Below are 15,981 nucleotides of genomic sequence, written 5' to 3' on the forward strand. Positions count from 1 at the left end.
TACATGGAGCACCAAGTTTTTGAGAGTGAATAAGCATACTGCAGTTTTTCATCAGAGATAGTTCTGTGTTAGCTTGTAAATGGTGCTGTTCCTGATGATGCCTGAGTATCACCTGGATAGGAAGAAACAGATGTGAAATGTTCCAGTGTTAAAGAATGTAAATGTCTTGGTCACAACTGTTCTGTGTCAGCCACTATGTTGCTCAAGCCAAAAAAATCTAGGATCTGGTAGTGTGATCTTCCATACTGTGGAAATGATGGAAATCTGTGAATTTTTTTCTTTCCTTCTTATTTTGAGTAAAATAAACTCTAAAATAAGCTCTTGCTCTGTAAAGCAAGAGTAAAGCTCTGTGCTCTGATGACAGAGCATTCTGAGCAAATGGCTTGCACCTCTCAAGAGGGGTGTGCAGTGCTAAGTAGCAAGAAGTTGCAATGCAGTGCCCAGAATTTGGCAGCAGCTCATTTCTGCTTTGGCAGTGCACTCTGTAGTGGTTTGTGTTGTTTTTTTTCTTTCTTTTTTTTTTTTTTTTCCCTGGGTGAATTACACTGTTGACTTCTTACATAAACATGAATCAAAAGTGTTTGTACTTACAAAAAAAGTGGGTATTGGAAGTGATCACTGTTTTATAAAATCACAGAGCATGAGCACAGCTATCCTTCTGAAGTCTTCGTTAAGCAGTTTCTATAACTTTTGGACTAGAATACAGGAACTGGGAAGAAAAAATAGTGAACGTTTAATACTTCAGCATAATCATACAAGCAGGATTGCAGCATCAGGGCTTGTCTGTAGTAGATTTTTTTGACAATTATTTTAATGTCCTGAAATAATTAAAAGCTTAAAATGTCTTTTCAAAGAGCGTTAAATTTTGAATGCCTTTTTATGCTCTGAGTATGTATTTGATTAATTCATGAACATCTTATGGTCAGTGAACTGTTCTGGTGCTTCAGAATAAATATCTAGGCTCTCTATAAATATTGGCAGTAAGATATTACCTCGTTATATCTTAATGAGTCTAGTTACGTCTCAGATACATCTTTTGATATGTAATGCTTTTGCAAAGAAGTGGGTCTTTTTTCAGGAGAGAGAAACAGCTCTTGCAGACAAAACAAAGACTTCAATTATTCTGACATTTTCATTCTAAATTAGCACTTAAAAATATAATTAATATAGGGACTAGCTGAGCCTTTAAATCTCTAGCTCTTCGATTGGAAAATGGGTAATTTTAAATTCATTTGACAGAATAAGTACCTTGAAAATGTTATGTCTGAACTGCAGTGATGTTGGATGGCAATAGTTTTTTGAAGCCAAAATGTAGAGGTGACAGTAAAAATGTTGCCATGAAAAGTGATGGTGAGATTCAAATTCTAAACATTCCTCAAAAATGTATGTGAGAAACATTTGCTTTCTTGAAAATTTAACTGACTTTCCAGTGGAATAAAAAGTCACAATGAATAAAAACATATAGAACTAATGTGTTAAATAATGATTTTTCTATTTAGCCCACTAATGTACTTAGATATATCTCAATATTTGGAGCATATCTACCCTGAAATTATGCACTAAAAGTATTTTTAGAGTAACGGTATTACTTAAATTTTAACTTTTTGTTGGATTGTAATCTTCCTTTAACATCTGTATGAACAAACAGTTCATGTGTAATATCTGGAAACATCTGTAAAAGTTTTTGATTGAAAAGTTAATTTTGTTATCTTTTACTACAAGTTTAATATACATTAATATACATTAATATACATTTAATATGCATTCAAATGTTCATTTAATCACAGGGTATAATCTGGAAAACTCCTGTTAACTGTCTGCAAGGATTAATTTCTTACTCTATGGAACTGCTCGTATGAGAGAAGTCGTATATTTAAATGTTCAGCTGCTCCACTCTTAAGAATATCAATCGTGTCAATCAAAATCCAAGTTTTCAAAGCTGTCTTCCAGTAATTTTCCACAATCTCAGCAATGCCAACAGAATCCTGCAGAATCATATTCACAAAGAGGGCCATGTACTTATGTTCAAAAAATTATGACTTGCCCTGAGATAGAATATGGTTATTCATCTGCAACTGAGGCCAGAAAAGACCTTTGTGTGTAAGCAGTTTGGGATTCTCTTTGAAGTCTTTTGCCTTAGTAAATTAAAAAAAAAAAAAAAAATAAGGAATCCTGACAAAGTGTGTTTATACTGTGTTTAATTTAGATGCTGCCACCCAGTTTACATGTTAGCAGGTTTCTAAGAAATGTGTTAGTGTATTAGAAAGACCTACAATAGGATGTAGTCATGGGTGTGGGCATTTGGATTTGTCAGCGCCCACCTGAAGAAGAGATATCAAGGATGAGGTTTGAGTGGTCCAAGTAAAAGGCTGTCCTTCCAATTCATCACCTGAGATCTCCACAAAGGTCAGTAATTCCCAACAGGGGGACCTTATAAAATCCATCGTGTTGCTTATAGGAAGGAAGCTTGTGGAGAACAGGAAGGGGACATCAATTATTTCATGCAGCCTTACCAGTTTAAACTGAATTAAGTGCTGCTTGCTTCGTTTTGTCATTTTTTTTATAACAGCTCGTATCTAATTTATATGAAAGAAATATATATAAATGTATTTTATGTTGAGAGCATATAAAGAAGCAAGTTTGTATCATCTAGAAAAATGAAAGAAAATAGAAAACAGTTCATTCTTTTAAAACCACAGCAGTTTCTTTTCTAATCTCTGTTTGAGGCCGTAGCTTCGCAGCTGGAAAAAAGCAATAATTGGACTGTGTTTCCCAGAAAGTCATAAGAAAGTGCTGAAAAAGTGACAGAGTTGGCAAATCTGCCATTGTCTTAGCTTACTTTTACTGGTGCAGTTTGAATTTCAGATGAGTCTGTTAAACAAGAAAAAATTCAGGTCAGTCCTTATGTATAATGCATTTACCATACCAGTAGAAGGAAAAGTATTTAAAACTTTTTATAGTTAAATGGATAATTAAAATACTACTACTATAGCAAACATTACCAAAGACACTGGTAGCTTCTCTTGTTTATCCACCTTTGAGAAACAGTAAACAGCAGCACAAAATGTAAAGACAGGATAAATTAAAAGATGCCATTTATTATTTCTTGAATTGTACTGTAGCTTGTGGTTGCACAAAGGATGATGTTTGAACAGTACAGCTAACACTTCTGAAATTTACATAGCTGTACAAGCTGGATAGGGACTAGACCTCATTTATTTTAAGTTTAACATCCATGTAATTTTTATGCTGATCCCCAGCAAAGATGGTAACAGCCTTGTATATTTTTCTACTTGATTGTCTCATCTCTCAAGTTGCTCTCAACTATTTTCTGGATATGGTGCAACTGACGTGGTACATCAGTTTTGGTAGACCAGGATGTTAGCAAGGTACAAGTTCTGAAATGCAGCATCTCTTGTAGAAAATAGCTGGAATATTGTTTCTATAGAAATGTGCTTTGATGGCTTTTGTGAGAAGCAGTTTCATAAATAACTAAGTTCTGAGCAATGGTAGGTGAGTTTTCCAGCTTAAAACTGGCCTCTTTAGCATTGCAGATCCTAAGAAAATTGCATAATATTCTGCTGACATTAAATCAGTGTTGGCTTTTGGGGTGATAAAATTATGTACTCTGGAAATTTTCATATGTGCTCTGCTTACAGCCTGTTATAAAGAGCATTGCAAGTATCCCAATTGTCAGATCAGAGAACCATACTTTGTAGTTCGCTTTGTTCATCTGAGAGATAGTTAACCTCCACTCTTCATGGCAAATGTGGTAAGGAAAGAAACAATTCCCATAAATAGATTGAATTTGTATCCTTGAGAGCTGAACAGACCAGATGAACTGTGAAGACTGAAAATGTAAGTCTATTTATGAAGGACTGATAAAATCCAGCATCTCTTTGTTATTCTAAAATTGTTGTTAGTATTTGCATGTGATTGGAATTAGTTTCAGCAGCTTAGATCTAACTTGCTCCATCTGTCACTGAGGAAACAGGCCATTTTCAGAGGAAATATAAATCGGTCATTGTATGTTTTGTCTTGGACTTGACTTCTTCCTCTTTCAAATAAAGACATTTTGGGATGGTTTAATGTATTGCGTACACTGCTCATCTACTGGGGGTTCTGTCTCAGAAGTACAAGAATTTCTCTGTCTCAGTACCTTTAAGCTGATGTAAAACAGCTGATTCCATATGATGAGAGAGAAGCGAAGGTCTCCTGTTGTCCGTTGTTCAGAGGGTGTCTCCGATGTCCTGGGCAGTGACTGGTTAGCCTTGTTAGCCTTTGTTGCTTTTGCTTTTCGTGATATGTAGTGAATGGAAACCATTAGCTCATTTCAGATGTAGAATGTTACAAATTTTTGTTTACTGCAGACCTAGATTTGAAATAAGGCACAGCAGGATGAAAGGCTCTATTACCCTGTACCAGTTCCTCAAGCCTTGCAGGCAATTCCCGTACTGCTTTTTGTTGTTTTATTTTTTAGTCTAAGTTACCACATGTTCCTGCAAAGGGAAAAATATTATTTACAGTTCAGTTTTTCCTCAGTACGATGTTTGGATGAGTTTTAGTCCTTTCTGTAAATTTGTTCTTCAGCAGTGCAAGAATTTTGTTTGCTTTGTGCAGTTTTTGTTTCCCCCTCTGTAGCAGCAAGAGTTAACGGAATGAGAAGAGATTCTGAGATGCGGTACAGGAATTACTTCTCTGTCATTTGTGGTTTAAGAAAAGGGGGTGGTATTCATCTCTCGAAAGGGCTTTAATGAATACTGTTTGGTGCTTCTGAAAGCTAATGGTCAGAGAGCAACAGACGCAGCCTTGGAGCTTTTAGGGCAGACTGGCAGGCGTTTTTCCTGATGGAGGTGATTGTTTTACCTTCTCTCTTTACCTCGGGATTTTTCATCTCCCGTTGCCTTTTGTTTTTATTCAAATGACGTGCCGTTAAAGAAGCGCTTTTGTGTGAGCGCGGTCCTTTCCCCCCTCCTTCCCCTGTACAACCGCTGCTGCCACAGCCGGGCAGAGCATGTGTTCCTCTTGTCTTGGTTGGGTGCACAAATCTTCTTTTATGCGAGCTGCTTCTTACCCTGTTGCCTAGACGATCGCTGGCTTTCACTGAGGATGTCTGGTTCTCGTAAAGACTTTGACGTGAAGCAGATTTTAAAAATCAGATGGAGGTGGTTTGGTCATCAGGCGTCAGCCCCTAATTCTGCAGTCGAGAGCCACCAGGGAGACTTCTGGAGCAGAGGGCAAAATGTAACGACTGGTGGCACAAAGTTTTTAGATTCAAGTGACCTGGCTTTAACAGCAGTTGGTTACAGGAGGTCCAGCCAACAGGATTTCCAGAACTTGCCTCCTTGGCCAATGGCATCCACCTCAGAAATCCCCGCATTTGAATTCTCTGCAGAAGATTGTGGAGGTGCACGTTGGCTTGGCAGACAAGAGACAGATGATAGAGCAAGCGAAGAAGAAAATGAATCGGACAGCAGTTCGTGCAGGTTGTTACTTTACTATTGTGGGAAATGTGTTTTTGTTTCATGTATACAGATAGCATGCATGTAAAAGCTAGCCTTTATCCTCGATTGAAATGCTTCAGAAACCTAGCAGTCACTGTGTATCAGCAACAGAAAATGTTTTATAACCAGGCTTTGGTGTATTTGCTATGACCTTTTTCAAAGGCAATGCTATTTACTCAGTGTGAGTAAATAAAGCTTGACCAAGTGCGTGCGTTTGTGTTTTCAGTGTTATACCCAACATATGCTGACATGAACGAGGTAGTGGCCACCATGAGATGATGTTACTGGATGCTTTTAAAATTATTTTGAAGTGATGCTAATTGTCTGAGTATGCTGAGATTCAGTCTCCTGCCAGTTTGGAGGAATCTGGAGACATTTAAGCTGCTTTTGACTCTTATCTGTTGTTTCCATGTATTTCTATGGATAAGGGAGATGGCACTTTAAAAAAAATAATAATAAAAATAGACTGTAAGACAAAAACATCCTTTTTGCTTGTGCATATACAACTTGAAGAAAAAATAGTCTATTGTATGTTAGTCAGGTTATGCTGTAAGCGAATACCAAATGACTGCTTTAAAATGATTGCAGTTGTCTGTGGGAGTGTCTTAAACTGTACCCAGTTTAAAAGAGAAAAAAAAAACAAACAGTTTTCTGTATCTATAAAAATATTTCAGTGTTCTTTTCTCGTGTATGTAGTTCATCTGAAGATGAAACTGTAAAAAAATTGTTCTTAAATGAAAGGTGTTTTACAGTTGGTGGAAAACTAGACAAGTTAATATCTTTCTTGTTAAACATTAGTTTATTTCTTTTATCTGTTAGTGCATTCTTTGCTGATAGTATTTTTTCTCTTTTGTGCTTCTGTAGCACAATAATGGTTAGCTTTCCATTTAGTGGGAAATTTAGAGTATTTACTTGCTGGATTTTTCAGATAATTTGAAATCATAAGGCTTTTTGAAAGTATGTTGGTTTAAAAGGGTACTCTGCTTCATAAAGCATATTAGGGGCAGATCATTGTAGTTAGAGCAGTTTTACTGTTTTGCATTCTCTAGGAGAAGAATTCATTTAGTGCAAGGGTAAAACAGTCTAGAATATTAACGCCAACTGTTTGTGGTTTATATAACCTTTAAAGACTGGTGGAAAGGAGGGGGAAGTAAAAATACTTAGGAGTGTATTTGTTTTTGTCACTGACCTACAAAAGTACTGGTATAGTGAAAGGAACTTCTGCATACTGATTCTTTGTAAGAGGCAGTCTTATCGTGCTGCAACAACCGGGTAGCTATAATTAACACACCTCTAAAGAGTTCTTATTTTAAGTGATATTCAGGTATGTTTTTTTTTAATAGCAACATCGCTAGGTAGTATATATAATATAGATGTAGCATCACTGTATCGCATGTCTGTGATGTAAATTTTTGCTACAGCATTACCCCAAGTAAGATATTCTCACCGTAGCAAGGTAGTCAACATAGAAAAAAACAGGCTGTTCAAATAGATTAATATCTAGTTTGAGATTATTGCAGATTTGTTTTTCATGATAGGAGAATTTACACATGACAAAACTAATTTGTTACTTTGTAGAGCTGATGAGCTGCAGATACATGTTGAGGGAGCGGGAGAGATCAATATATTACTGTTTTATTTTTTCTTTGCAGATGGACTAGTAGACTTTAATGTATGTAGGATTTGAACTTAGTAAATTTGAAGTATCTTTTAATTATTCATTTAGTCACAAATAGCATCTGGAGTTGCCTGTAGTTCCTTTGTTGTTTTGCAATTCTTGCTGGTGTTTTAATTACACATTTTAAATATTTAAGGTAATTTTTCAGTTCATTGTTGGCATACAGTTTAATAAGGTAATGGTAATATTTTAAGGTAATGGTGATTAATGGTAATATAAGGACTTGCTTATATCATTGTCTATAGTTTTAAGAGTAGATTGTACTTAAACTGTACCTTGTATTTTACTAAGAATGTTTAACTTACATAAGTCCACCCAACGACTGGATTATCTTTCTAACATTAAGAACTTGAGAAAGTGGTTGTCTTTTTGTTATCAGAAATACAACTTCTTATCTACTGACCTCATTTTTGTAGTTTTCTGAGGGCTTTTTCCCATGTGAAAACCCTGTTTCCTCCATTAGAAACAAATCGTGTGTATGAAAAAATCCTTTTTAAAAAACAACTTTGTGAAGAAGCTTTGGGAGTTAGCTTGCTTCTTCAGTCCTCTCCAACTTCTTGCGCAAGCCCTAAAAGTATGAAGTGACAGAACTGAAGTCACTGGTTTGTGTATTTTTCTTCTTTGCTATGTCATATGGCACAGGTTGGGTCTCGGTCATTCTAAGAGCTTTGGATCATTATGGGATTTATTTCGAGAAGACAGTGTAGGATTCTTTTCTTACAAGTTACAGAGCTTGGTGGCATAAGGGATAAGCAAATCCCACGTTTGGTTCTGAAATTCTGACAAAGGCTGCCACAGCTGTTTGAGATGGAAACATCCAGTTCAAGGGATTGGAGCTGGTTGGCTATATATCACTCTCTTGTCATCACTGTCTCAAACGCTAGTTTAATGAGTCAGGTATGCATTCTTTTACTTCACTGTTTTTCACGTCCCATATTTCCTCTGTTGTAGCTGTTGGTTAACCTTCCTGAGGTGTTGATCATTATTTCGGATTTGTAACTTCTTGAAGTTTTCCAGTGGGTGTACAGATCCTCGTATTGCAAATTAAAGCCTATGAACAGTAGCTCTGTTTTTCCTTAGTTTTTGTGGGTGCCTTGAAAGCAGTCCTCAGGCCTTGGAGGCACTGCAGGTAACACAATACGTCAACTGCACCTACTACGCAATGTGTCATGTGGTTCATTTCACCATGGCATGCATTAAAGTGTTGGAATGAGTTACTGTAGATATATAAGCATGGAAACAGGTTCAGATACAAACACATTCACATTTGAGCACTAAATACAAGCACTATGTCAGAAATCGTCATTTGAGGTCTAACACTGAACAGTTCAGTAAGATGCCTGCGATCTCTAAGACAAGGTCTAGATGCAGAGGGTGATGCAGATACACCCAGACTAGTCTGCGTTTGGATTCTATGTAAACAGTGCTGGAGTTAGTACATTAGAAGTTCTACCTCAAGCCTCTCCAACACTAGAGTTCTCAGTTGCAGCTGAGATTCTTGTCTTTAATAACTTTGAAGAAGAAAATATATATCGACATCTGAAATGGAGGAAACTGGCATAGTATTACTTTGGTAGGTTACATTCTGGTCTCCATATGCAGTGTCACTTTAAAATCATTTTAAAGCAATCTAAAAGCAGTATCAAAGTTACAAAATTCAGTTTTATTTGAAGTTACAAAAGAAAAGTCTTAATATGTATCCTAATTTGTCTTAGAGATGCTCTCTGTGTTTTCTAACGACTTAAGGAATTGACTAGTATTAATGTTTTTTCCTATTATTCTCTTTGAAATCTCATCATATTTACTTTGTTTTAACTATCTGTTCACTTTGAGATATCCATATTGGCTTGTTGATTTTCTGTTTACTTAAATGTAATGGTTTAAAAGGTAATATTGCACATTTTTCAGAAAAAGATTTTAAAATTCCTTTTTTATTTCTTTCTCTTACCTCTGTTCCATGACAAATATGGAGGATCTAACCTAAAAGACATATTTTGAAAAATAATTCAGAACACAGACCATGAAATAACATGCTTAAAAAAAAGATTTTTGCAAACTTTCTTACAGTCAAGTATCTTACTTAATTATTTTTATAGATTATAACAAAGGTGTGTGATTGCTATGAAATAGCTATTGTAACTCCTGCTTTGAAGTGAATTTTGATACTTAAAACTAATTAAAAGATAGATGCAAATCCTTGTACTAGAAGCAGATTGCTTCTCCCCCATTTAAAAAAAAAAACAAAAAAAAAAAAAAAAAACTCTTGTAGAAAGATTTACTAAATGTGGGAGGAAAGAAGGCTGGTATGTGTTCTAATTTTTGTTTTATTTTGCTTTTGCATTGAAAACTCTGTTGTGGCTTTGTTTAAGCTATGAGCATGAAACCTCAAACAATAGCAGAAGGGGAGATGCGAATTTAGCTCTTTGGTTGTCACCATCTATGTTGTTACTTTTGAAACCAACGAAGTTAATTGCTTCACTGCTCTGTAAAGAGCTGTTTTAATCAGCAAAGCACCTCATTCCAAGTATCCTACTGCAATAAATAAAATCCTTTTAAAAAGAATGTTTTTCTAGCGTAGCTTCTGCATAGTTTTGATTCTAAGATATATCCAGACATAAATATTAAACAGAGAAGTCAAAGAAAGCTCGCAGCTTTGGTACATTAATTTTTATGTCTGTCACTAGGATAATGAAATGTGTAGCTCTTAGGAAAGACCTTGCCTTTAGAGTAACTTACATTTTTATGATAATTATAATTAAATAATTAATAAAATTATTAATTGGCCAGTGCTAGATAGGATCTTTTTGACATAAAGAAAAGAGACCAAAAAAGTGGAATTGAAGTTGAAGGCTGCCAAAAGAAAACCTTACAGACTAACATTCTAAGATACTCGTAACAAAAATATTTCTACTGAATTTGGTAAAAATGCTATCATAAAGGACTACATAGAAAGGGTTTTTTGGTGTGTGTAGCTATTTTATGTGCTGGCAGCCTCAGTCTTTCCTATAATTATCCTGTTAGTAAGTGTGAGGTGTGCAGAAGTCCCTTTAGCCTTCAGGAAGGAAAGTTTGGGCTATACTTAGAAATAAATTTGAATGAATCATATTCAAAGGGAGCAGAACTACCTGTGATGCTTGGAGGTGCAGGATCACATGGCTGGATGCTTGCCCCGATTATGCAGATCACAAATCAGCATTCAATATGGAGTTTCCTTGCCGGGAGGAAATGACATCCACCAAGAATCCTGAGTGATTTTGGTATTGCTCCTGGGATGAGGAAAGCAGGTTCTTCCCTTCCTCTGTTCTTGCCTTGCTTGTGCATTCTCCCATTCTGTCATTGCTGAGGCTGAACTGAATAGGGAAACAAATTTGTAAGAGTGTTTGAGGAAAGGGTTAGGAAGGATTTAAATTTTTCATAGTCAGTCACTGTGTAATAGGCATAAATAGACCTTGAAGCTATAGCTTCCCTTTTGCGTAAGCACTTCAGCTACCTCTTTCATGTTCTCTTTATGGATCACTGAAGCTTAATGTTTCTTTCCCTTTCCTTTTTATTTCCCTGAGGAAAATGGTTTTTAAGGTACTGGCTACAAGAGAGAATGGGTACGGTGTTGAATTTGTTCAAGTAGGGAGACTGAACTGAGTGTGACTGAACTTTGTCGTGTCCTAATTGCTTTGTTTTGGGTCTGTGGAAAACAGGCTCTGCTGCCAGTTTCTTTTCCATGCTGAATGAACGTGGTGACTGCTGGTGAGTGTTGCACAGAGTGCACGTGTGTGTTCTGAGGACTGGTGGTGGCTCTGGTCAGGGTTTCCTCCAGGCAAGTGTTGCCTGATGAAAATTTTTCCTCCTCCACCTTAGTTTTTTGCCTCTCTGGGTGTATCTGCGCAACTCTTTGTGAGGTTGTAATGTAGATCAGATCTCTGATACCATGCAAAATTTAGTTTTCTTTTGGATAACTGTTAATGGTGTAAGCTGAGGAATCTGGTTTAAAATGAAGTTCAACAAAAAAAAAAGCTGCTTTCTCTGTGTACATGCTCCTTCACCTGTGAGAATGCTACCCAGTTCTGACAACATAATGGTTTTTATGGTTACATGGTGAGTCAGATAAGGGAACTGATGTGGCACAGAGTAGTTTCTTCCAACCCTCATCTGTTTTTCAGATATGAGTTCCTTGATTCTGTTTCCCATGTGACCACAAAGAACACTTGTTCCATCGTGTCAGAGGTCCAGCAGTGGAGCAGAACGAGTGACTCACAAGGGATGAGAAGAACTTGTTACAGCTTAAATAGATGCCTAGCCACTACTGGAGAGCACACTTAAGCTATTTAAGTTCTTAGAGGGAAGTAGGTGGGCAGGTGTCTCATTTCTGATCCATTGCTAGATTTGGGTTTCAATTAAGTGTCAGAATACTTGGCCTACTTAGCCATGTGAGTACATGCCCAGGCGTGGGCACAGACGCACAGGAAAAAGCTTTAGGAACATTTTTCTCCTGAAAATTTAGTTGAGCAGGATGAGATCGTGTCAATCCATACGTTTCCAAACACTACAGTAGATCTAGAGTATTCTTTTAAGTTAACTGCATAGTGAAAAGTGAGAGAATTGTAATCAAGAAAAGTGTGCTTCCCTCCGTATCTTTAATTATGATCCAGCTCCTTTATATCCTAGGTCTATGCATTCTTTTTACCTTACTGTTTTTTTGACAACAGCTATGTGTATTTACAAGGACAGTTGTTCTTTCCATCCATTCTTGCTTTTCCCCCAAATGGGCTTCTAATCTGTTAGATCTCATTTCAAATACTTAAGGCTTTATGAAGTAAGATGATGGTGGTATAGTGGTGTGTTTCTTGATTTATATTTTTCCCTTGCATCCATAAAGCTTTTGTAGTTCCTTATATGCCAAGTTTTGTTGTAGCCATCTTCAGCTAAGTGTGTATTGGAATGGCAAAAAGTGTGATTCCTTATTGCATTCTTGCATCCCTTTTTCACTTTGTGGGGTCTTGTTGGATGCCTGTTTTCCACAGTGTCTACAATGCTATAGATATGATTATTGGACTGATGTCTGTGTATCCCTTAGTTGAAGAATACAATGAATCATAGTTTCTGTTTATGCAAGAGCTTAAATAATGTTCGGAGGAAGAAAGAATGAAAATAAAAAAATTAAATTGGAAGGGAATATGCGATTTTCATTTTGTCATCTGTTTAGAGATTGTTATAATTTAATATTATGTGAACTAAGTTTTCTGTCACTGTCTTCAGCAGAACCTCCAACAGCAGTCATACTATATCATCTTGTCAAACTATGGAGCCCTGTACATCAGATGAATTTTTCCAGGCTCTCAATCATGCTGAACAAAGTTTTAAAAAGATGGAGAATTATCTTAGACACAAACAGCTATGTGATGTGGTGTTAGTTGCTGGTGATCGTAGGATTCCAGCTCACAGGTAAGCTTATAGTGAAGTAACTTTATATTAACTTACGAATGTGTCTTCAAAGTTTGTGTTGTTTAGAACATTCTAAACAATTTGGAATACTTTAAACATGCTTTAGCTTTGTAACGTGTATTTGGGAACTAAAACATAATTTCTGTTATATGTGATGCAGCGTCAAAAATGACCACGATGTTTTCACATTCTGCTTTTTGTCTTGAAGCATATAGTTGGATGTTTGCATAGCAAAATAAGTCTCAAATGCACCTTCATGCTATTAAAATCAGTAGTGGTTTTGTACAACAGAATGGAGTAAGCAAGTTTTGTTAGACTAATTTTTTTCCTTGTACTTCCAATTAAGTTATTGGATTGCTAGTAATAAGGACGGTCTGTCCACATAGTTTTTTGGGTACCGTATTATTAAGAGTCTTTTGATAGTAGACAGGTAAGTGTTAAAAGGCTAAATTAGATCAAAAGTTACCATATCTGTTTTTCCATGACAGGAAAATACTTAAGATTATTAAACAAAAGTATTAATAACAGAAGCATATTACAGTATTTGATGCACAGTTTTAATAGTTTAAATAGGTACTTAAGTATAATTAAGCTGTGGCTTCATAAAGTTATTTCTATAACAGAAATAGTAGCCTGAAGCATTCTTATTTTCCATTGCTGGTTTCTCCCATCACAGTGAAGCCTCAGGTTAATAAAGCAGTAGTTAATAGAAGGATGATGAGATGTTGCTGGTTTGGGTTTGGTATTTTTTCTGGGGAACAGGCAGATAGTTACACCATAATTTGTTAATATTGCTTTCTGAGTGAGCCGTCATTTTGTGAAACTTCATTTTTCACAAGACAAAAGCGCACCTTACTGCAATTAATACAACAAGCAGGTGGTCCTGGTCTTTACCCAATCCCTGATCCCAATTCCTTTGTAAACACTTCTGTGGATGATAACAGTTTTTTCAGAGGGATGAGAGCAGTGCAGTTGAAGAAGCTGATTTTATTTTCCTTATGGCTACAGAGATGCATACAATCAGTCCTTGTCATATTCAGATTCATCACAAAATTTCATCATTCCTATGGAAAGAGTAAATCAGATGGAAACAGGGAGTGCTTAGTGCTATTGTGAGGCCCCATCTGGAGTACTGTGTCCAGATCTGGAGCCCCCAGTACAAGAAAGACAGAGAGCTGTTGGAGAGGGTCCAGAGAAGAGGCACAAAGATGATCAGGGGATTGGAGTACCTCCCCTATGAAGACAGGCTGGGGGAGCTGGGCTTGTTCAGCCTAGAGGAAAGAAGACTGCGGGGTGACCTCATTGCAGCCTTTCAGTACCTAAAGGGAGCCCACAAACAGGAGAGGAATCAACTCTTTGAAATGGTTGATAACAGCAGGACAAGGGGAAATGGTTTCAAGTTGAGGGAAGGGAGATTTAGGTTGGATGTCAGGGGGAAGTTCTTTACAGAGAGAGTGGTGAGGTGCTGGAACAGGCTGCCCAGAGAGGTTGTGGATGCCCCGTCCCTGGAGGTGTTCAAGGCCAGGTTGGATGGGGCCCTGGGCAGTCTGGTCTGGTATTAAACAGCCTGGTCTGGTATTAAATGGGGAGTTTGGTGGCCCTGCATGTGGCAGGGGAGAGGAGCTTCGTAATCTCTGAGGTCCCTTCCAACCTGGGCCATTCTCTCATTCTGTGGGTTTGCACCCACTGAAGTAATTTAGAAGTCAAAGAGCTTTTGACTGCTTGCTTTAAATTGCTGTAAATAGGAAAAATAGTGATTAATACCGACATAATCTTACTTCCTTATGTGGCATGGTAGCATGTTTGCAGCATACAGTTCTGGGGGTTGTGTTTATTTAATGGTTAAAAAGTGTGGAGATGGTGCAGAGAACAGCTGCTAATGTCTTGTATGGACTGGAATAATTCGTTGCAAGATGAACAGAAATAAAACATTTTTTGTATTAAAATATAACATATTTTACCTGTTTTTCATTTATTTATAGAACTGACTTTGCTCTCCCAATTTCTGCTACTGCATCTATTTCTGTAGCAGTGAGTGCATGCTCCCGCCTGTTATTTGCATTGTTCTCTTAGGAGGCAAAGCTTCTTGCTGTAGTTGGAATGTTTTAAATATATGTAAAAGTTAAGGCCAAAGAAGTGCAAATTGTGCTTTTAGCAGGAGGTGGAAGCCTTATGCTTATCCTTAGTTCACCTTATAGCATTGGAGCAACCTACAAAGAAGCTTTGTCTTTTCAACAGTAAGTTATTTCTCTTACTGTTTTGTTTTTCCTGATAAATATAAGAATGACTTACGGTCCTCATCTCAGTATATTCAAAGCACCTCACTGAAAAATTGAACTTTCCTATTGCACAAAGGATAAACATGGAAATGTTAAAGTTGGCTCGTATTTTTACAAAACTTCAGTAAGATTGACTTGACGTACTTGTGGTAGCCTGTGTTGTAAGGGAAAAAAAAAAGTGTAGGACTTTTTTACTGCCTGCATCAACCTGTCTAAATTAAGACTTATTTAGCATTGTTGTCTACAGATAGGAGCACTCAGTGTACTTGATCATTCTATTGATTATTTTGTCTTATGAGGTTAATTTGTAAGAAAATATTTATTAAATAGATGTTAGATTATAGGCTTGACAGTAGAAGGTATGGTAGAAGATAGCAAGTTCCTTTGCACTGGACAGTGCTTTTTAATTTGAACATTGGTAAGAATGTTTTTTCCACTGTTATAATCCTTCTCTCATACATGGAGTTTGCAAATTATCTCTTTACAACTCGCTATTTTTAAAATCTTTTACATTTTTTTCTTAATCGTCGGTTTCTACTTTTGTTTATATTTGAATGTTCTGAGTGTATGAAGTAGTTAGAGAAAAGAGCAGTGAATTTGGTATTTGACAATAGTAAAGAGCACAAGTAATAAATTATTGTAAAATTCTGAAGATTTTTCATTTGAATCTATTTAAAGAATTAAGGCTCTGAGTCTACTACAACTAAGAGTAGCATATGGTCTTCCTGAACATGGTGTTCTCCATTCTTTTAACTGTTTATCTTCTCAGTCTGTGCTGAAATTATAGCTAAGAAATTCTTCAGTAAGTCAAAATTCTTTAATTCTTCCTAGTTAGAAAGGGGGACAGTTTTCAACAAGGGAAAAATAAATGCGTTATATTCCTGCTCCCTTAGCCTGCACCTTCATAAAGAAATTCTGCTGGGCTCTATTAAATGTGAGAAATGGAATCTAGTTTTTCATATTGGATGCTAATATGCATTCCTGTTTATTATGCTCAGCTAACTGTAGGCCCATAGGAAAAAGTTTGGTTTAGTTTGTTACAGCTTGGTGTTCAGGACATTCGCTTAAGAAATGGGATGCC

General features: G+C 36.6%; 2 protein-coding genes across 8 annotated transcripts in view; one reads left to right on the forward strand and one right to left on the reverse strand.

The window, feature by feature from the left end:
* Nucleotides 1-15,981, reverse strand: part of RPL9 (ribosomal protein L9) — a 228,772-nt gene that overhangs the window by 88,467 nt on the left and 124,324 nt on the right. The window lies entirely within an intron of this gene.
* Nucleotides 1-15,981, forward strand: part of KLHL5 (kelch like family member 5) — a 49,420-nt gene that overhangs the window by 9,985 nt on the left and 23,454 nt on the right. For 2 of the 7 annotated variants that reach the window (XM_052681742.1, XM_052681739.1), the window contains one exon: nucleotides 12,436-12,621. In XM_052681742.1, the coding sequence (XP_052537702.1) occupies nucleotides 12,479-12,621 (143 nt within the window). In that variant the 5' untranslated portion in view covers nucleotides 12,436-12,478. Of the gene's footprint in view, nucleotides 1-5,058; nucleotides 5,487-12,435; nucleotides 12,622-15,981 lie in introns of those variants that run through there. The other 5 variants (XM_052681741.1, XM_052681740.1, XM_052681738.1 and 2 more) reach the window with 4 other exon arrangements.

Source organism: Tympanuchus pallidicinctus, unplaced genomic scaffold (assembly GCF_026119805.1).
Source record: "Tympanuchus pallidicinctus isolate F22 unplaced genomic scaffold, pur_lepc_1.0 scaffold2, whole genome shotgun sequence".
Lineage (NCBI taxonomy): Eukaryota > Metazoa > Chordata > Aves > Galliformes > Phasianidae > Tympanuchus > Tympanuchus pallidicinctus.